Source organism: Mastacembelus armatus, chromosome 7, assembly GCF_900324485.2.
Source record: "Mastacembelus armatus chromosome 7, fMasArm1.2, whole genome shotgun sequence".
Taxonomy (NCBI): domain Eukaryota; kingdom Metazoa; phylum Chordata; class Actinopteri; order Synbranchiformes; family Mastacembelidae; genus Mastacembelus; species Mastacembelus armatus.
In genome coordinates this window covers 606,589-628,926 of record NC_046639.1, presented here as the reverse complement: position 1 = coordinate 628,926, position 22,338 = coordinate 606,589, and the positions used below count along the sequence as shown (strand labels likewise).

The following is a 22,338-nucleotide window of genomic DNA, read 5'->3' as shown; positions in this document are numbered from 1 at the left end:
CTTGAATAATACGTCTGGTCTCTGAAAATTACGTCTTGTCCTGCAAAATACATCTGGTTGTGAAAAATACGCCTGATCATTGAAAAATACAGTGGGTACAGAAAGTATTCAGACCCCTTTAAATTTTTCACTCTTTGTGTCATTGCAGCCATTTGCCAAAATCAAAAAAGTTCATTTTATTTCTCATTAATGTACACTCAGCACCCCATCTTGACAGAAAAAAAACAGAAATGTAGAAATTTTTGCAAATTTATTAAAAAAGAAAAACTGAAATATCACATGGTCATAAGTATTCAGACCCTTTGCAGTGACACTCATATTTAACTCACATGCTGTCCATTTCTTCTGATCCTCCTTGAGATGGTTCTGCTCCTTCATTGGAGTCCAGCTGTGTTTAATTAAACTGATTGGACTTGATTAGGAAAGGCACACACCTGTCTATATAAGACCTTACAGCTCACAGTGCATGTCAGAGCAAATGAGAATCATGAGGTCGAAGGAACTGCCCAAGGAGCTCAGAGACAGAACTGTGGCAAGGCACAGATCTGGCCAAGGTTACAAAAGAATTTCTGCAGCACTCAAGGTTCCTAAGAGCACAGTGGCCTCCATAATCCTCAAATGGAAAAAGTTTGGGACAACGATTGCTCAGTTTGGCCGTCCAGCCAAACTGAGCAATCGTGGGAGAAGAGCCTTAGTGAGAGAGGTAAAGAAGAACGCAAAGATCACTGTGGCTGAGCCCCAGAGATGCAGTAGGGAGATGGGAGAAAGTTCCACAAAGTCAACTATCACTACAGCCCTCCACAAGTCAGGGCTTTATGGCAGAGTGGCCCAACGGAAGCCTCTCCTCAGTGCAAGACACATGAAAGCCCGCATAGAGTTTGCCAAAAAACACACGAAGGACTCCCAGACTATGAGAAATAAGATTCTCTGGTCTGATGAGACCAAGATTGAACTTTTTGGCGTTAATTCTAAGCAGTATGTGTGGAGAAAACCAGGCACTGCTCATCACCTGCCCAATACAATCCCTACAGTGAAACATGGTGGTGGGAGCATCATATTGTGGGGGTGTTTTTCAGCTGCAGGGACAGGACGACTGGTTGCAATTGAAGGAAAGATGAATGCGGCCAAGTACAGAGATATCCTGGAAGAAAACCTCTTCCAGACTGCTCAGGACCTCAGACTGGGCCAAAGTTTCACCTTTCAACAGGACAATGACCCTAAGCACACAGCTAAAATAACAAAGGAGTGGCTTCGGAACAACTCTGTGACCGTTCTTGACTGGCCCAGCCAGAGCCCTGACCTAAACCCAATTGAGCATCTCTGGAGAGACCTGAAAATGGCTGTCCACCAAAGTTCACCATCCAACCTGACAGAACTGGAGAGGATCTGCAAGGAAGAATGGCAGAGGATCCCCAAATCCAGGTGTGAAAAACTTGTTGCATCATTCCCAAGAAGACTCATGGCTGTACTAGCTCAAAAGGGTGCTTCTACTCAATACTGAGCACAGGGTCTGAATACTTATGACCATGCGATATTTCAGTTTTTCTTTTTTAATATATTTGCAAAAAATTTCTACATTTCTGTTTTTTTCTGTCAAGATGGGGTGCTGAGTGTACATTAATGAGAAATAAAATGAACTTTTTTGATTTTGGCAAATGGCTGCAATGACACAAAGAGTGAAACATTTAAAGGGGTCTGAATACTTTCCGTACCCACTGTACGTCAGGTGTCAAAAAATACATCTGGTCTTGAATAATGTGTCTGGTCTATGAAAAATGTATTGTCCTGAAAAATATGTCTGGTCTCTGAAAAATATGACTGGTCAAATACAATATGTCTGGTGGAATAAAATACGACTGGTCCAATAAAACACGTCTTATCGAATAAAATACGACTGGTCCAATAAAACACGTCTTATCGAATAAAATACGTCTGGTCGAATAAAATACGACTGGTCCAATAAAACACGTCTTATCGAATAAAATACGACTGGTCCAATAAAACACGTCTTATCGAATAAAATACTACTGGTCCAATAAAACACGTCTTATCGAATAAAATATGTCTGGTCCAATAAAACACGTCTTATCGAATAAAATACGACTGGTCCAATAAAACACGTCTTATCGAATAAAATACTACTGGTCCAATAAAACACGTCTTATCGAATAAAATATGTCTGGTCCAATAAAACACATCTGGGCAAATAAAATACGACTGGTTCCATTTCAGCTTCCAGTCCCACAGCGCTAGGTATGGGAGTGGGTGATTGAGCAATTTTGATAAAAATATTATTTATATATAATTATAGAATTATTGTGTTATTTTTAATGTTAATTGTTGATTTAGGTAAATTTAACAACTACATCCATACATCCACTATATATATATAATTTCTTTGTCATTTTAAAATTTGTGGTTTTAATCTGCTTTAAAATGACATAACAGTGATAACAATGATTTCATGGGTCCCCTTGCTGATTTTATGCAAAATCATTTCATATCATGAAGAAATTTTTCATATGAAGTGCACAAACTATAATCATTTTCATTAAATATAAAGTTTTCTTATATGCACACTTTCACAGGAAAATGGGGCCCACCATTGCAAATTCACACACTTGCAGTACCATCCATGACCACTAAGGGCACTGTGCGAAACACAAATGTCCGGAAAATTTACGCTCTGGGGTCCAATTTTCTTTAAAAAAAAACACTGCACTAGACATATCAGGAGGCTGTTTTCTACTGGGGACCAAGACCTGGTCCCCACGGGGAAAATTGGTCCCCTCGGTGTGAGTGATATGTCAGGTGGTGGTCCCCACTGGAATACAAAAACAAGAACACACACACACACACACACACACAGATTCACATGTGGAAGTGTGCGTCTTCTTCCTTGTGCTGTTTGAACTGAAGGTAAATGAAGCTAAGAAAACAACCTGAGCTGCTCTTTGTCATATACTGTACTTCTCCCCTTCGCTGCCAGCACCTCTCATTCCACTTCCCTGTTACTGATATGTCTCAGTCCAGGCTGTTTTTACAACACACATGCACACAAATGACACACTGGCCAATTTCCAGTTTGGGCTGGACTGGTCAGGAAACACCAGGGACAAAACAGAAAGAAAAGGCAACATAAATAAGACGAGGAAAACAAACCTTCAGCTCAGGCCCTTTGATTTGAATGTTTTTTTCCACCCAAACAGCGACTTACTTCTTCCTACATATCCTGTCTCAATAATGAAGGAGAGATTCAGAGTATATTGTTCTTAGACTTGAATAGGGCCTGCATTGGTATAGGGTCTCAGGGATTATACAGGGAGCAAAACTAGATTTTTATTGGTTAAGTGGTGGCACATGCAGAATGGGCAGTCGTGATTTGTAATTTGACCAACTTGGCTTTGCTTCTTGTCTGAATATGATTAAGCTAAACGTGTGTGTCTCTTATATGTGGTATTCACTCCCTCTGTGTAGCTCAGCCCACTGGATAATCAACTTAAAAAGCCTGTGGGGGAATAAAGAAACGTGTAACTAAATCTAAGCATGGTGTCAAACTGTGAAAACAAGCAGACTGGGGAACATGACCTTAATGAAAAGCAGAAAACTCAATCTGCTTTTAACGAGAGCTGCACAGCCAACATGCAACATGTGCGCCCACTCGCATACATGCAACATAGAAATGCATGTAAACAGCCACGCACTCACTCAGGCAGGATGCTTGTTAGGCAGACACACTCTCAGTTCACTCCCTCATATTTGGTCCTCATGATTGTCATGTGCAGTGTGCCATGATGTCCATGTTCAGGCGGAGCAGCTCATCGGTCTCTAGGTTACAGGTCCGTGCAGGCTGTTGCTAGGTACAGTCTTATAGCAGCCGGCTCTAAAAGGCTCTGGTTACACTGAGGGTAAATTATACATAGCCTGATGCTCATGTACATGTAACTCCATTAGGGCACTAAAGACTGCCACATCTGCAGTCCCAGGACAATTAGCCACAGAAAAGTAGGCACTAACCAGATAGAGTCGGCTTCAAAGGGCCCTCACTCTGAGACAAATCATTATTGCTCTGCTCTTTTTCATCCTGAACAACCACCAGACAGACTGCACGCTGATTGTTTCTCCTCACTTTCAGTGGCATTTTCATTTATTTGTAACACAATTAAAGGCACGTTTCTCTCACGGCGAAGCTCATATTAAAGTCTTGAAGTGGATCATTTATATCAAAGCTTCAATTAAATTATTTTGTAATGACATGTTTGTCTGGCTTGTGCTGCAGGAGAGGCGCCTACATATGTATGTTGTATACTGCCAGAACAAGCCCAAGTCGGAACACATCGTCTCAGAGTACATTGAGACTTACTTTGAGGTGAGTACCCTTAACCCCATGCTTCATTTTGACTCACTGATCGATGTTTAGTAGTGTACAACATGTCACACAATTATAGTGCCAGAGGTGATGCCCCTGCATGTTTTTGTGTCTGCATCAGGCCAACAGCCTGCAAAGTCCCAGTAGCCAGTAACTGGGATTTTTACATAATTATCTTAATTGATTACCTTAATGCTGACTCAACTACGCATGACCATGTAGGTGCCGTTTATTATTTAGATACTAACCAGTTCTTTAAACACAAAACAAAGGGGCAAGTGTAGTCTCTGTTCTATATTCTCTTAGAGGGCCTCCACTGGCCATTATTTCCCCTGTTTTGTGTCGTGGTTGTCATGTTGACTGGTGTCATGTTGTGTCTCTGCTGTCAGGAGTTGCGTCAGCAGCTGGGCCACAGGCTGCAGCTCAACGACCTGCTCATCAAACCTGTCCAGAGGATCATGAAGTACCAGCTGCTGCTCAAGGTGAAAAGCAGGGCATTGTTGTTCTGTTGATCGCACGTCTCACACACACACTCTGGTACCTACCGAGCTGCTGTCTGACACACAGCAGGGTCAGTCACAAAGCCTTAGACATACAAGCATGCACACACACACACACACACACACACACACACACACACACACACACACATCCCTCTGACAGGAGCGCCAGCAACACACACGCCATATTGTCTGCTCAGTCTAAGTTTCAGTCAGCGAGGAAGAAGCAAAGCACAAAATGAGACACCTTCCTTACCACAGGATTTAAACAATCATACATAAAAATCTTTCTAGATGATCATGACATGACGTGTGTCTAAATATATAACCTTGCCCTTTGGCGGTCAAATGGAAGGTGGTTTCAGCTTGTATAAATACTCCTCCAGATGTCCTCACCTTACTCTAGGCAGTAAACCTGCAATGCTCTGGTGACCATGCTGTGTTTATTTGAACAGGACTTCCTGAAGTATTACACGAAAGCTGGGATGGACACAGAAGACTTGGAGGTGGGTGTTCTGATGCATATATCCAAGGTTTAGTGACATTGTGTGTGTGAGCGAAAGCCATGGGTTTTATTTGCGGTCTCGATGTCAGTGGTACGTTTTCTGTTCAACAGAAAGCGGTAGAAGTGATGTGTTTTGTGCCAAAACGTTGCAATGACATGATGAATGTGGGACGACTGCAAGGCTTTGAGGTACATCTCAGGAATGTAGACCATCCTTTAAAGTCTGCAAAACGTTTCTCATGACAGCTGTTCAGGCTCGGAAAACCACACTATAACCGTTTCCTCTGATTGTTGTGTTTGTTTTTTGCTCTGGTACAAGGGGAAGATCACAGCCCAGGGCAAACTTCTCCAACAAGACACCTTCACTGTTACCGAGCAGGACAGTGGCTTTTTGTCACGAGCCAAGGAAAGACGGGTCTTCCTGTTTGAGCAGCTGGTCATTTTCAGTGAGCCGATAGACAGGAAGAAAGGTTTCTCACTCCCCGGGTATATCTTCAAGAACAGCATCAAGGTTTGGTGCACACCGTGTTTCAGAGCAGCCATACGGGACATTTTAGCACAATGAAATACCAAAAAATGAGAAAGCACAACTCCCGGGTTATAAGTTACACACACACCAATTCTTGTCTAAATCAGCACATATCAGATAATCCCAAAGGCCTGCATGTGTTTGTGAAGTATTTAACAAACAACTCAGGAGAATGGGCTCTGCACAGATGCTAGTCAGATGTGATATGTTCCAGGTGAGCTGCCTAGGGGTGGAACCCAGCGTGGATGGCGATGATTCGCGCTTTGCGCTTACATCACGTAACCCCGACGGGAGTGTGGTGCGCTTCCAGTTACAGGCCTCCTCCCCTGAGATATGCAGGGCCTGGGTCAGTGATGTGGTTCAAATCTTGGAAAGCCAACGCAACTTCCTTAATGGTAAGTCCCGTTTAAGCTCTGCAGCTCTGGATCTCTTCGTCTTTCTGACCACAACACTGGGGATGGGGTTTGAAGAAAGCGTTCCAAAACAGCTTATATAAGCTTTGTAAGAACTGAGTCTGTTCTCTGTGTCTTCCAGCCTTACAGTCACCTATTGAGTACCAGCGGCGTGAGAGCAAGTCTAATAGCCTGGGCCGCAGCATGAGGCCCCCTCTGTCTGCTGCCAGCGCCCTGCGACCCCACTCCTCTGCCTCTATAGACCGCCATAAGCTGCCCTCCCTTCACTCCCACAACACCTCCTTGCCCACACTCTACCTGCCCAGTCACGGCCAGGGCCAAGGACCCGGCGAGGCATATTCACTGCGGGATGTAGGTTTCTTTCAGCCACTACAGTGACACTGCATACATCCCCACAGTCACTGCCCACTCAAACACATCATTCCTCCTTCTGAGACACCTGAGCTGCTGCCAGGCCTGTTCATCTTATAAGCTTTTCTGACATGTAACTGTGTTGTGTGCATGCACCACAGCACTGAGTGACCTTAACATTTTTTTATATCTGCAGTCCACTGTGGTGCAGCCATGCCCTGCTGGCGCCCACAACGCGTCTCCATCACATGTCCAGCTGGGATTCACTGATCAACCAAACTGTCAAGCTGTCTCAAATGGGCTGTACACACCCACCGCACAGAGCGCACAGGTATTTACAGGCAGAGCAAACACAGGGACGTCTGTGATACAGTTGATATGTAATTGTTTGGCACATAGCTGAGCACTGGGCTCATTGGCTGCCATTATTCAGCAACAACACTGGGAAAATGAATGACAAAACAAGCCATGGGAAGCTAACCGCTGGGGAAATAATAATAGGCCACTCAACAACATCGGATAATAAATCCAGTGTGCTCATTAATGTTAATTAAAAGATGGAAGACTTGTAAATGGTAACCACTTACTTAGACACATATATGATGAGGGGATTTGTGGAGTCATAAGAAGAGTTATTTCACCCCCTGTTGGTTGGAAAAGGAATCAAACTCAGTCCTTTACACAAAAACTAACATTTTTAAACCATCAAGCCTGTCTGTCCAAACTTAGAATATTTACCATCCACACAACAGGACCAGTCTCATCCTGTTACTGGGCTCCACATTATCATTAGCTGCATCTCCCTCTGTCGCCCCTTATCCTCAGTGGGCCCATGCTGATAGACCATTAGTTGTTGTTCTCGCCCCTTTCTCTGTTTACTCAGGTTGGACAGGCTTGGCACATAACAAACAGGAAGCAGACTAGGGCAGATGAGGAAGTCAGAGAAAGATGCTTATCAGAGGCACCTAATTGTTTCCCCTACTTTCTCTCGGGTGTAATGTTTTTTTTAGACTGAGGCTGTAAATAGAAAAATTGTTGATATGCTATTTGTTTTTTTACATTTTCCATGAAATGTTTAGTAGGTAAGTTGTAAGGCTTAGACTGATGTTCTTTAGTGTAGATTTGTGCGTGCATTACAGGTAGTTCATAGCCGTGTGATGACTGTTCCTGCTCCCCCCCAGCAGAGAGCAGGAGAGGGCTGCCGCAGGGGTCAGTCTGCCGATGCTGGGAGCCAGGCTCCACTGCTGGGGCCTTTGGCTGGACGCCGCCCGAGCAACCTGGCTCAGCTGGCTGAGGATGAACTCTGACGCATCTGTCTCCAAGGACAGGAGGACTAGCTAATGCCAGAGCTGTGGAGACGAGAAGACTTGTGCCAGGCTGGATCCTTACCTGGTTCAACAGTGATTTCTGGGGTGGGATGAAGTAACACATGAAGGGATTGTGAGCTGCAACTACAAAGTGACTTCATTCCTGTTTTTAGAGAGCCATTTAACAGGAGGTGACTACCCTTGGCCACCTTCAGTATACATGAACAGCACCCAGGAGGATGTTGCTGGGTTCAGACTGAAAAAATACTCATTGGGCACTCAGTGTTATGACTATTTATGCTTTTTACATTTTTGAGAGTTTGGATATCTTTCAGAGGGCAAGGGGAATTTGTTTGAAGAAATATCCATTCCTAATTGGGGCGGTCACTGGAGTTCCGTGTGTGCCTGAATGAGTGTGGACCCTATAATGTATGGATGTGTCTGAGTGTGTGACAATGTGCAAAGAGTGGCAGCCCTCTCTGGTGAATCTCCGTGACACAGTTGTTTTTCTGATGCCCCTTTGTGCAGACGAGTCATTCCCCTGCTGACAAGTGAATTTGCTGTTTATGTCGACGCGAACAGGAAAGGCAGAACGCTCGATGTTAACACGCCACAGTGACTTTACTCAGTCGGATCTAATCTGAAAGTCAAGAACTTTATTCCTTGCCCCAGTGTTGGGAGCCTGGTGTGCTCTCATATTCTGTTTGACTGACCCTCTTTTGATCTGGACAAAAAAGGCATGAGGGAGCCCCCTGGAGGATCTCTGTAGGCATGACGTCACTTCAGAAACACCTTTTGCTCTTCGGGCAACTGCAGAAAAGTTGCTAGACAGGTGCATTCAAAAGGACTGCTGTGCTGACCCAAAGTGTTGCATGCAACATGTCCTGCTACTTCACACAGATCTTTCATTTCAGGCTGAAGGGAATGCTTTTGGTTTAAAAATTCATTGGTTGTTTAAACTAATGTTGATTATTTTATTAGTCCACTGTTGTCATGTCAAAGCTGTGCACCGTTTCTATAATCTCTATTAGCTTTGTCCTTATGGGCTAAATACTGTACAGCTCATGCCATGAAGGCTGTCATAAAGTTTTACTTGTAAGAAATGTTTCTGTTCATTAAATGGTTAAAATGTAGGATGCTATGATGCTGGATCGACAAAGTGATGCTTACAAATCTGCATGCACCCTCTTCCTCAGACAACAGTGCCAAAAAGAACCGCAGCTCATCACACTCATACATTTCATGCTCTTCCCACATAGTTCACTTTGTCACTACTCTTTCAAAACACTCATAGATATTTGTGTTACTGTCTCTGACTAAAAAGAGAGAGCGGGTCTAGATGAAGGGGGCGACCCTGATGATATTAGGTCAGTTCTTCTTTGTGGCCAGTAGAGGTCCCCACAAGGCTTCTCTTCCAGTTTGGTTGGCCCATACAGCTGCACCAAAGATCAATAGGCCTCATGTTACCTATGTTGAGGCTGCCTAATAATCAGCCTGCAAAACAACAACAAACTGCTGAAGGTAAACTGACATGGGGTGAGTCGAACCATCTCACAGAAAATCTTCTGCAGTTAATGTGAACTGGTGAGTTCTGATGGGAATAGCTGAGCAGGCAGTTGGCATGTAACACAAAGGAATACCACTACAGAGAGACAAACAAGCAAAGACATAAAACAAGTAAGGTTGGTTAATGACATGTTTGACAGAAACTGTTGTATCATATCAAATAAAGTGTCTTTTTGAAAGTCAGGGTCTCTCTTTATTGACTTGGCCAAACTAACTTTGTTCTTGTAATGTGTTTTTGTTTTTGTGTTCTGTAACCACTATATGAAAATATTTCATCAGTGTGGTCATCGTTATGTAGTCTTTTTTACGAGGTGAACTAATAGTGAATTAAATATTGTTTTGTGGAGGAGGTCCTCAGATCTACTTCGGGACCTGTGAAGGAAACAACCCCTTGGAGAAAGTTCAGCCTAAAAACAAAAGAGAAGAAACCCCTGGATGAGCGGACATCTGGTTGGCTGGCCGCTGAATAAAGCCCCAATCTGAGCCGTAAAGCAGGACGGACCGTAACATGACTGTGATATATGGAGGCAGGGGGGCAGGGGGTGGGAGTGGGGGTATTAACTTTCACAAGGGCGCAAAATCAAAGGGAGTTCCTGTCACCACTGAGGGGGTCTCAGCAACAGGGGTCCCATTCACAAGAAATTCCTCTCCATGCCCTCTGTTGCATCTGTTGACTCAATCTTCTCCGCTGAGAGAAAGAAAACACTCATTAAAAGCCACATGACTGTGAACTTGATTGCAGAAGGCGAGACAAACAGTCCCATCAATGGGATAAGTGTTTACTTTGAGGTGTGAAAGTCTCTGAATAGCCCACCATGTTAGGTCTTCTTTAGGAGCTTCTTCCTTCACAGCAACAGCACAATGAGCAGCATTCGTACTCTGAAAGCAATCAAATTATCATTTAAATGAAATGTTAGGGCTTTAGGAGCTCCAGGGCTGATGGGAAATCTATTGGATGAGCTGGTAATAGGGTTAAACCACTGACTCTTACTGTCAGTAACAGGTATTTCTTTTTCTTTTATATGAAAATAATTAATTATTAGAAACAGTCAAATTCTTTCATGGACAAGGTTTATTAAAATGTACATGCGGCCAAAGCCTCAACAAACGTGTTCATGTCTTTTATACATAATTTACAACTTTAAAATTGAAAACTGCTTTGTTTGTTAATGTGGAGCGTTGGTGCCTCACATGGTTCAAATCAGAGAAGACTGTAGATCAAAGAGTTCACATTTTAAAAAGACGATGAATTGGATCAAATCTAATTATCAACAACAGCACAGGCATCGTCCCATTCAGAGCAACCTCTAGCTGTACTAAGGCATACATTTATTTTCAACATGGAAACATGGACAACATACTTTTCAGGTCAACTTTGAGGGATTTTGCTAATTTTTGTTCCATCCTTCACATAGTTAAATATTTACATGACTGACTTTTGGTTTTTACATGAGCTGAAATTTAAACAAAACTGTAACAAGCTCCAAATCTGTTTAGTTTAATCTCCCGAACAGTACAACGAACGCAGCGAAACTCTCACAACACCACTGAAAGAGGATTCAAGTTTTCTTTAAAGGTGCCTTGCCTCAAACAGCACGATTACTTTGAATAGAAACGGTCTCTAAATATACTTTTATGGTACTACTTAAAGTCAAAAGCAGGACTTTGACGACAGAAGATGTTCAGGAAGCTTGATGCTTACCCTCTAGTGCAAACCTATGGCAGTAAGTGTAAATCACAGTCTGTTCTGTTCTAAATTGAAATGATGGACCACACAGACTACTCTCTCTTGATAGTGGTGAGCAGAGGGTCCGTGCTCTGTGGAGGCTGCCCAGACCGGGTCTTCCTGGTCTGGTGGGTCTTGACATGTTTGGAGAGGTGGTCACTCCTCATGAACCTCTTACCACACTGCTGGCACCCAAAGCGCTTCTCCCCGGTGTGCGTGCGGAGGTGTCGCTGTAGCTCGTCTGAACGGGTGAAGCTTTTACCGCAGAAGAGCCAGTTACAGATGAAGGGCCTCTCCCCGGCGTGCCAGCGCAGATGTGCCTTCAGGTGAGAAGTCTTCTTGTAGACTTTGCCACACTCTGGGATGTGGCAGATGTGTAGTCTCTTCTTTCCAAACTCTAACCCCCCACTGTTTGCCTGGCAGTTGGGGCATTTGCAGCGTCGGCAGCGGCGTGTGGAGCTCAGCAGGCCTTTGGATGTACCTTGGAGAAGAGCAGCTATCTGAGGCTGGTGGCCCAAAACCAGCTGTCTGCCCAGGGAGAAGGGGTGGTTGGAAGGGGTGGTGTTGGTTTGTGGTAGGCTCCACCACTGCTGCCCTTCGTCCACGTGACCTCCAGGCAGGTGATGCCTGGATGAGGAGTTCTGGAGAAAACTGGTGAAGTTTTGTCCCACACTGTTGTGCTGAGGATAATAGGAGCCGCCGGCCTGTTGCTGTGAGGACAAGACTTTAACAGGGGACAGTTCGAAGGAGTAGGATGATGGAGGCTCAGCTGGAGGAGTGAGAGGCAGCTCGTGGTGGTGGTGATGGGGGTGATGATGATGGTGACTCAGCCCAGACTGCATGTGTCCAGGGAACTGCACCTTGGGCACCGTGAAGGTCATCTGGTGTGTGCTGAGGGCTGTGCTGGGACTCATGTCATTGCTCCAGAGCTGAAACATTCCTGATGTGGAGCTGACGGTCCCCTCGTAGGGGAACTGGGAACCTTCGGAGCCCATCGTGCCACCCACTTGCCAGGCCTGGCTACAGGTGGTGGCCAGGAAGGAGAGGGCGTTGGGTGCTCCCTCTGGAGAGGAGCTGGGCGTCCGGTCCTGTGTTTTATGATAAACAAACGTTTATTATTACATGAGCCAGCATCAGGTCAACGAGAAGAATAAAGACATAAGACACTGGGACAGATTATAATACAAACATATTATTAATAAGCCTTTGCTGCTATTTTACCATGTTAGAGCAGGATTCATTAGTTTCATCCTGATCAAGTCACACGACACATTCACCAACACAAAAAACAGGGATCAGAAAAGTTGATTACACATCAAACCTGTAAAAAGGTGTGTAAAAAGTTGTCAGTCCTTTGTATCGTCAGCGCAGCCATCTGTCCTCACGCTGCTTCTCCGCGCACCTGCGACACAAACTGCTCGCGCAAAGTCTGAACTGGATCTGCTCACATTCGGGGCTTGGATCACTCCGACACACACTGGCGCAGCGCACTGGGGATTCCCGCGTCATTCAAACATCCCTCAGTCCACTAGGTAAAGGTTTCCAGTCTCAGTCCACTAGGTGAAGGTTTTCATTACGCTGCCGGTCCTGATCTCTTGGCGTTGATGCGCGTCTGAAGTTGGAAGCGAGAGAGACGCGCAGTTAATCTCAGTGACGCCTGAGCTGCATCTTCTCTTTATAGAGAGAAAAGATCCTCTCGACGGGGTCTCCAGTATGATGCAGGAGAGCCCGTCAATAGAGACGTGGAGGAGGGAGGAGGAGGATTGTTAGGTGAAGGGGTGGGCTGCTCATAATTTCACTCAATTTCAACCAAATGCTGACCTGAAGCACTGACTCCTCCTCCTCCAATTGTTCTGAGGAAAAACGAGTCTTCAGTAATATTTACTCTTCAAGACGTCACATATGTGAACTGCTCTGGAGGAGAAACACAAGTGTGATCCACCATTTTAAAGAAAGTTCACATTTAGTGTTTCAGCAACTTTAGGAGCAGTTCAACAAAATGCTTAGTCTGGTGAAAGATCTAAGATTAACACAGCCAGCTAAGCTGTTTCACCTCTACTCTGGGAATTCAAGTAAACAGAGTGGAAAATATGGTTTTTTGCAACAACAGTGATGCAGTTTTAAATCTAAAAGTCTCCGATGAACAAATATCAAGACAAGAAGTGAGAAATTAGACTGACTACTAAAATATCATGTCAGACTGGTCGATGAGGGGACGAAGAGATTCTGTTCATGTTTATGAACATTTCTGGTGGCACCACACACACACACACACACACACACACACACACACACACACACAGAGTTAAATCAGGCATTTTACAACAGGAACATGTCCAACTGCTTAAATTCTGCAAAGTACATACACACCTGAAAATGCGTCATCAGGTGGACGGCCCTTATTTCATGAAGAGCTGAATAAAGTACAGGAGGTCGGGTGTTACTGGTTTATTGTTGGTTTTCTCCAGATCACACATACACTCCACACATTATTCTTTTGTGCTAGTGCATCAGCAGGCAGCAGCCTGGCCTGGCAGGCGTGAGGCTCACACACTCTGAAGACAGCCACAGTGTTTTCCCTCACAAAGCTAATTGATAAAACTCAATCAAAGCCTCTGAGTTCTCACCAGTAGGTGACATGTCAAATAGGTTGCCCTGTGTGAGGTTCTCACATTTCAGGGTTCAAGTAGAGGCCGCTTCAGATCTGCTCCATTAAATGCAGATTGAGGCTTAATCTCATTCTGTAAGTCTGTTCACCATTACAATGTTAAGAGTTTAAATCCAGGCTGGGAACCTGTTTCTCATGTAAATTCCTGGTTCCTCACTTATCTACTGCTCCTCTTTCTCAGGCTGTGATCCTTAAACAAACATGCCCCAGGGAGACGCTAGTTAAAATTAGAAACAACTGAACACAAAATTATACTTTATCAAGAGAGATGTGAAATTCATCTTCCACTTGGGTCATAATTCTTAGAATTAACAGGACAACAGTCAATAAACGGGTTTTTTTGGACATTATTGGTGCGAACGCTGAGCAGACAGAGTGAAACCTACACCACGTCCTTGGCAGAGACGCATCTCAGTCTGGAACAAAAGATTCATCCAGACTCACAATGATGTGCAGATTTCAGCTACAGCCTGTTAATGAATCACACAAATTGTGTTTATTTTAGGTGGGAACAAAACTGAGCAAATCTGAAACTCTGTGTTTATATTTAGTGTTTTTCTGAGAAAACCCAAATTGATAATGAGACTAGTTCATTATATAGGCTGTGCAACGTCACCATTTAATAAACGGTTTTATTTACATGTAAATATTCAAAACGTGCCACATGGCCTGAAGTCTAAAACTCACCTGATGAAAGGAAAGTCACCTGTAGTCAGTACTGCAGTTAAAATAAGAAATAAATCAAACGCATAAACGTTTATGACATAAAGTCCCTCATGCAGTTCTTGGGACAATGCAGCTGCAGCAGCGCTGAGAAAACGAGTGTAATTCCAAATTAAAGTGAGCATTTGGTGTGACAGAAAGAAGCAGTAAAAGCCAGGAGGGCATGAAAACAGGAGTGTATCTCGGAGGCAGAGCTACACTATGTCTCTGGTTTATTACGAGGCAGAAGTTGTTAATTACCCTGATTCTTATTTCCTGTCCCCTCTCCTCCACGCCGCCCCACCCCCACTGTACTGCCTCCCAGATGAGTGGCTTTGAAGTGCAAAGTACTCTCTCCTCACTTTGAACTGTGAAAACAATGCTCATGTGGTGGTGCTTACCTTCCCCATGTTACCTCATTTAAATAGACCTGGATACGGCTTCCACAGTTTTCAAGGGAAAACTCATTTCGAGAGAAAGAGGTCCCTGTGTTCATTAAACAGCTGGTGAGATGGCTGGTAATCAGGCCCGCTCCGTCATCCACTGTGGGCTACTCTGACTGGTGGCTACCAGCAGCTTCAACCTCAAAACACAGACCGAATCCCAACAAAGCAGCACGGGCTTTCTCCTGCACCTATTTCTGAAGAGGAAAACACAAAAAGAAAAAACCCAACTAATGACGGTTAAGCCCAGAATTGTTTTTGTGATAGTTTAATGTTTGGAAATCTCCCATTGCTGAGAAGGTCTGACTCCTTTTTCCCACTTTAGGAAACAAATGGTGTTGTTATTGTTACAAACATAATCTTAAGCTGAAAATGTGGAATATGCCAGTGGCTGCTCAAGCTGTTTTTATCATGCCTTGGGGGGGTGGGGGGGGTAGTTTAAAAGCCTCAGATCACTAAATTGTCCCAGCTGTCTTGACCATCTGCACTCAAAAAGAGTGGCCCATGGAGGAGAGCAGCCTTTGTACTGGTGGCCATGTCAAAAAGCCAATTTTACAGCACTGTGCTGACTCAATAGCCCTCATGTGACAAATGTGGCCTAATGGATGCGACAGACAGCATGTGAAGTCCTGCTGCTGACTGTAGGGCCTCGCTCTTTAACCATTCAGCAATCCAAGACAGGACAAGATGGGGCGTAATTACCATGACACTCAGTTTCATTGGGATGGCAGCAATAGCAGCAGCTGGACTTTACAGTGCAATAGTTTGATACCTCATTCAGGAGTCTCTTTCCTGTGTCCCACTGAGCAGACCTGGGAATATCTGGGAGGGGGGGGGGGGCCACAGAAAGAGCAGACATGGGGTTACCTCTGTAAATCCAGGGACACGTGCCTCGTTATCAGTGGAGCATTTTACACTGAGCATCATGTCATGTTGAGTGGATTATTATTTGATCAGCTGTGCTGAGCCACGTCTTTCTCCAGGAAACAGAGGAGCCTGTGAGTTGAAATGGCCACGTGTTTAGGTCGTTTCCAGCAGCACGCTCAGGAACTGAAAGTGATCTTGTCCGATCCAACCTCAGGTTCATTTCTGCTCTAAATATCGTCGGGTGCATGTGACCTTTCTGTTTCTAAAAGCTTCCTCTATAAACTGAGGAAAACAACAGTTGCTTCCTGCTTCTAATGACAAAGATGATGTGATGAATAAATTCTGGACGTATAACTCAGCTCAATAAACACATCCAGTTTCTGCTGTGGAGGAGAATCTCCATCTCCAAAACATCTTGCATTTATCCACATTAATAATTAATCCATTCAGTTTCGCGTATAAATATATAACTTTCATTGCACACAGAGCTTTCATTTATGTGCCTTCATTTAGCTTTAGAGTATCCACATGCAATACAATCCCAGCATGTGGAATCAGACTTAAATGCATAAATGACAGAAGTGCAATAATCGTGCATTACTACTTTCCTGTCACCACAGGATTCCCAGCCCTGTACCACAGTTTACATTAGTAGGTGATACCACGATAATTCCCTCATCTCTTGTCCATTAACATGTACGAAAACCCCAAAATCTCCAGTCTTGGGCAGACGCTTGCAGACAGCACGCATCTCCACTTGTCAAAGAAAACTTTTATCAATACCAAGAGCACTTGAAGTTTGTTTGCATTTTGTTTTCCAGCACTCTTAACAACTTCAGAAGTCAGATCACAGGAGTATCTGATCAAAGCGCTTCGTGGTTAGTTCTGGAAACACAGGAGCGCTACACCACGCTTTGATACTCCACATCAATATTTCAATTCAACAATCACTTGACATGCACCCATACTCCCAGAGACGAAAGACGAAAGAGGGGGAGAGAGAGAAAGACCCAGGGAAGACGGAGGGGTTTGAGAAGCACATAGAAAAGAAAAGGACTGAAGAAATTGTTGTTATATAAAATCAACTGAGTTACTCTTTACATGACTAGTATCATCTACCAAAGCATGGCAGCCAAAGTTAAGGCAGCAACTGTACTGAAGCTACAACACTTGTCATCGAGTGAAATCTGAGCAAAGGATGTGTTTCATGTTTTATCAAAGGAAAGTAGTACAGGAACTCTGCAGCGATAAAGATGAATACGGTCCATCTGCCAAATGTCACTTTCATGCTGCTTCATAATCATTTCATCATCATCCTGACAGGATACGACGTGCTTTGAAGGGTCTGGCCTATAAAATATCAGAAGTTGGCGAAGTTGAATAAAAAGAGGTGTAGTCAATCAAGAGCTAATAAATGACACTGTGTGGTTTACAGCACACGGTAAAGAGGAGTAAACAGAGTGATTTACAGTTATTTAAAGGAAGACTTGATATGAGACTAAGAAATAAGCCACCACTCTTATATCTGTCCGATCGGTATGAAGCATAAAGACCGGAACAGTAACTAACCTGACTGCTTCCAAAATCTGCCTCCAGCACGGCAAGAAAACAAGATGCATAATGTGTCAGCCCTGATGCTAAGCTAAGCTAGCTGGTGCTAACATTATGGAATCACAATTCCATAAAGTAAATAGATTAGTATCAATATCCTCTTTTTTATTTCTGTCTGCAAGAAAACAAACATACATATTTTCCAAAAAGTCCAACATTATCCAAATATAAATCCAAAATAAAAACAGTGTCACTAAATCTTTGTTGTTAATGCACAGTATGTGATAACTTTACCTCTTCTCATTCTTCTTGGTTAGAAACTCTTTATATTCATCTGTGATTGGAATAACTGTTATTATTGGAATTATTGGAATTAGTTATTGGAATAACTGTTCGATTACAAGGCAGTGACACTGTACCCGTCAGCTGTGTAACATCCTGTGAACTTCCTGTTGTGCTGGTTAAAGTATCCCTCTCTGTGCGTGGTACGTTAATGTTAATTCATTTCCCCAACACAGCATTTAAAATTAATGATAACTAATTTACCAGAAAAAAAAACGGATTGTTTATTCATAGGATTTGCTGTGTAAATTCCCTAAAAAGATGAATTGCCTACAATTGCCTGTCTGCGCAATCCCAGATAAAATGAATAATAAAAAAGCAAATGCAGAGACAAAAGAAAAAAAGAAACAATGGGATTATCAATCATGAAACATCTCCACAGGCATTTCGACAAAGATGAACAGAGGTAAATAATTAGCTTTAACACTTGACAATATCATTTACAGCCATCAAGTTAATGTGGGTATTGTAGTATGCAGGGACCTCTGCCGTGTGTCGCAGTGATATTGGCATCTGATCTGAAATGCTGCAGTCAGATGGGACTGACTCCATAAAGAAATAAGAGTCAGATGATCAAAGAAACCACTAAGAGTGAGCAGATCTTATGTATCATGGCCCAGTGAAGCCCAGTGAAACCCTATTTCAGCTCACAGGAAATACACTTGTGTCTGCAGAAGGCCTATAGCAGCATAAAAACAGGAAACCAAGCCTAAATTGTCATGGATCCTGTTTCATAAATATTGTGAAATTAATGAATTAAGACGCCATCTGAGAAGAGGGACTCACATCAGCATGGTAACCAGATCTAATGGCAAGGCTCCAGCTGGAATCAGAAATGCAAAGCAGGAGCAGGGATACAAGGGCTACATGTGCAGAGGAGTGCCACACAGCCAGAGCAGTAGATTTATTTGTAAACGTGTGCCTGTGATGCCACTATCAGTTAAGCCCCTCAGTCAGCTCAGCCTGCGTAATGTGAGGGGAAGTGTCACCCTGTCACCACCGTGCCAGGGATCAGCCTGCTGCTGTTTGTGTGCACGGAGAACCAAGCCAAGCTTCGAGGAGGAGGGGAGGAAATGACACAGAGGCTCTTTCATCTAATCCTTGTGGTGTAATTTGCACCTCAGTAAGTTTAATTGATGACTACTGATCAAATGCTTGCCTTTGAAAATAAAATCTTTGGGATTGTTATTTTCCCCTTCAACCTGCAAAAAGAATTTTTAATGTACCTGATAAGAGGTTTCTAAGTGATGGATCAGTTTTTGAGAGTTTGGTACAGTATAATGAACAACTACAGCTCCTGTCAATATTGTCTGTATTTTCTTATATGCACCTTATGAAGCTAAGATTTAACTACAGGAAACTTCATTAAGCAAACTTGGTGGGATTCGACTTTTCTTCAGGCAGCAACAGCAGCATATGCACCTGTGATATGTGCGTGTGCACCACTTCCTCCATAGATCCAACCTGAGCATCAGTGTCATTCAGACAAATGGATAGTGACAGGCCGAGCTTATCAGTGTCAGCGTCAGGCTGCTCTCCGGGACTTTGATTCCGCACTTTTCCCAGAGCTGAACATAAGGCTGTGCTTTGCAAAACAAACCAACAAACAGGGAATGTGAGGAGTGTGATGAAAGAGTAAACAACATGGCTGGATAACATGCCCCACAACCATGACACTTCCTAAGTAGGTTACCATGCAGGGTAACCCAATTTAACACGTGCGTCTGATTGCGTTCAGAACACGCTGAGAACTTCAGGAAGTTCACAGCGTCCCAGTGATGAAGACTGATCCGCCTGAGGACCTCGGCCTTGAACAATCAAGGGGGCCCGCCACTAATACCTCTGCATACGTACAAAGCAGTGCATTATCAAGAAAAATGATAGGGAGTCGATCTATTGATGTTGCTTAACTAATTGTAAAGCGAGGGATCCAAAAGCAGATGTTGCATTTCAAAGCACTTGTGAGCAAGGAGACAGGTTATGATTTATGCTAAAATGTGTGGCTTCAAAGCATCGAACGAGGCTTCTAAACAAATTGAACAAGTCAAGAGCTATTCACCCAGGACCAGACGGGATCCCAGCGCATGTAGATCAGAGGCGCATGGCTGCCGCTTGTAATATCACTCAGTGGAGGAGGGGTCCCACTGGGGGGAAGCAACACAGAGAGGCTAACACTGAGCAGCACTCGCACAGAAAGGAATTATGTACGAATGCAGCTGCAACACCTGTGCAGAAACACCCCCCGACGCCACCCTCCTGGAGCATCATCCACACAGGGGGAGTGGAGAGGGGTGGGCAGCACCTGGAGACTTGACATCCTTTCTGTGGATGGCACTGTTATTTGGGAGGAGATGGAAGAGTTGGTAGAAGATACGGGCCCTGTGTCAACACACTGATGCAATTTTAGTAAACACGCATTAAGCTGGGTTACTTGTTGAGAAGATTTGTGGATGGGGCGAGGCTTTAAAATGTGTTTATCACTGTTGTCTTCTAAATGAGGCAGGCTGTGTGAAACGTCTTTGGGAAAACAAACGATAACTGACTGGGTGAATAAGAGAATCTTTCAGAAACTTCAGAAACAAATCGCAAAAATGAAATTCCAGACGTCAGACTGATGAGTTATATTCAAAGTTTTACCTTTACATTAATAATATGGAGGTACATTACATTACATTACATTACATACATGATGTAATATGTTTCCTAATGATCATGACTGAGGTGTATGATCCTGAATCGTTCACGGAGAAGTGTTGACGTTACCATACATGTGAGAAGACAGACTGCATGGACTTCTCTCACAAGTCATTTTTCCGTCTGTTTTCCTCTATTTGATGCAGCCTAAATTGGGACGGGAGAAACGAATTGCTAAATTTTTAATTAACTTCATAACATCTGCACTTGTGCTTTGAGAGAGCAGCGAGATTTCCTTTTAACCTATTCCAGCACATTTGCACACCAAGGTAAATCTTGATGCTGGCACTCTTACAGAAAGGAGGAAAAAAAAATCAAAAATGGAAATGAACTCTCACTTGTGTGTGCAGATCAAAGAGGCAGAATTATTCAACTTTTTGCCATTGCTTGATCTTCAAAAAAGAAGAGAGAAAAAGTAGGGAAGATCTAGATGAGTGAATCAGTTTGAGTTAGTGTTCTTCGGTCGTTCCACGAGCCTTCGTTTCCTTATCGGATGTTTTAACTTTGCCCTGCTGCTGTATTGTGCAGCTCTGTGTGTTGCTCAGACTACACTGCAAAGCTTCTGCCATCACTCAGTTACGTCTGCAAAATCTCCTGTCAGCGGCATTTATGTTGAAATGTTGACTCATTCAAAGTGAATGAAGGAAAACACATTTTTATTTATACTATTATTAGGAATAATTTCCATGTATGAAACACGATAGTGCGATAAATGCAGATGCTCCAGACTCTGCTGGTCTCGTACATGTCTGTACAGGAGTCACTTCGTACCTAAATCCTGTTGACAAATACCCAAACACTGTGGTTCTGTGGATGCTGAACTATCAGAATTAGTTTGCATGAGTCTCCTCCACTCACACCATTCCATTAAAATGTTTACTCAGTGTGTGAACACATCTTTATAAATTGGAAGACCAGTAAAATTGGTAAAGGTTTAACCATTGGTTTAAATATAGACAGATTTAGACGGATGCAGTCCAGTCCCCTTCATGCTCCTACGGTCTTTCCTGTCAGGTCAGAAGCCTATGAAATCGGAGCAGGTAGTAAATCCAGTCACCCACCCCCCACCCAACCCCGTTGCAGGCACCTGCGAGGGCAGTCCTGACTGATGTGGGTGATATCACAGCACACCAAAGCTCCTTTAACAAATCTCCCTTTGATACAGCGCACACAATGGCGTCTCTATAGGAAATCCCCTTACTGCTCTGTGTGGGTCTGAAAGAGAAACTGGCAGAGAAAAAAAGAAACACACCAAATAAGACAAAGCTGGGAAAGAGATAAAAACGCCAATACTTTGGCTTTACCTCGTCCCTCCACAAGAGGACACTGCTCCCTCATTAGATTCTCTCCACAGTTTGATGCCCAACAAAAAATAAATTAAACACGAGAATTAGAAAAACAGGCAGAAACACAAAAATCAACACAAAATAAAAACAAAATAAAACATTTCACCTCCAGAAACCAAGAAAGTGATCTGAGTGGTATTTTGTTTTGCTGGTTGATGCACAAGAAGTTTTTTTTTGTTTAAGTTTATCTGAGGGTCTGGGGAAACACAGTGTTGAATGCTGCACCGATAAAAGTGCTTAACGAGGCAAATTTACAATTGTAGTCTTTATAAATAAAATTGACTTGACTGCAGAAAGGAGCAGAGAACATGCTGAGACTTTCAGACTCATACAGAGCTGTACTTTATGTATTTTTAGAGAAATCTCTTGAGCAATAAATATCTCACATCCATTTTTAAATGCAATCAATAAGATTTACTTCACACTTACTGTTTGGCCTGTGGCACAACTTCTAAGTTC

The 22,338-nt window shown here is 43.4% G+C and overlaps 2 protein-coding genes across 5 annotated transcripts in view; one reads left to right on the top strand and one right to left on the bottom strand.

The window, feature by feature from the left end:
- Positions 1-9,723, top strand: part of arhgef25a (Rho guanine nucleotide exchange factor (GEF) 25a) — a 41,363-nt gene extending 31,640 nt beyond the window's left edge. For 3 of the 4 annotated variants that reach the window (XM_026332491.1, XM_026332493.2, XM_026332494.2), the window contains 9 exons: positions 4,280-4,369; positions 4,759-4,851; positions 5,325-5,375; positions 5,486-5,563; positions 5,694-5,885; positions 6,118-6,298; positions 6,438-6,667; positions 6,864-6,998; positions 7,849-9,723. In XM_026332491.1, coding sequence (XP_026188276.1) covers positions 4,280-4,369; positions 4,759-4,851; positions 5,325-5,375; positions 5,486-5,563; positions 5,694-5,885; positions 6,118-6,298; positions 6,438-6,667; positions 6,864-6,998; positions 7,849-7,974 — 1,176 coding nt within the window. In that variant the 3' untranslated portion in view covers positions 7,975-9,723. The remainder of the gene's footprint in view (positions 1-4,279; positions 4,370-4,758; positions 4,852-5,324; positions 5,376-5,485; positions 5,564-5,693; positions 5,886-6,117; positions 6,299-6,437; positions 6,668-6,863; positions 6,999-7,848) is intronic. The other variant, XM_026332492.1, reaches the window with a different exon arrangement.
- A 1,596-nt stretch (positions 9,724-11,319) lies between these two features.
- On the bottom strand, positions 11,320-12,706 carry sp5l (Sp5 transcription factor-like). The gene is made up of 2 exons (XM_026333109.1): positions 12,588-12,706; positions 11,320-12,354 (listed from the first exon to the last, which is right to left on the bottom strand). Exons 1-2 carry the CDS (start codon positions 12,639-12,641, stop codon positions 11,320-11,322), a joined length of 1,089 nt encoding a protein of 362 aa, XP_026188894.1. The 5' UTR covers positions 12,642-12,706.
- Between the last annotated feature and the right edge of the window lie 9,632 nt (positions 12,707-22,338).

Excerpts from the sequence above, each read along its gene's own strand:
- sp5l (XM_026333109.1), bottom strand. The coding sequence starts at position 12,641 with ATGGCTGCGCTGACGATACAAAGGACTGACAACTTTTTACACACCTTT. Across the intron at positions 12,355-12,587 it reads TTTTACACACCTTTTTACAG|GACCGGACGCCCAGCTCCTC; the intron begins GTTTGATGTGTA and ends CATAAAACACAG.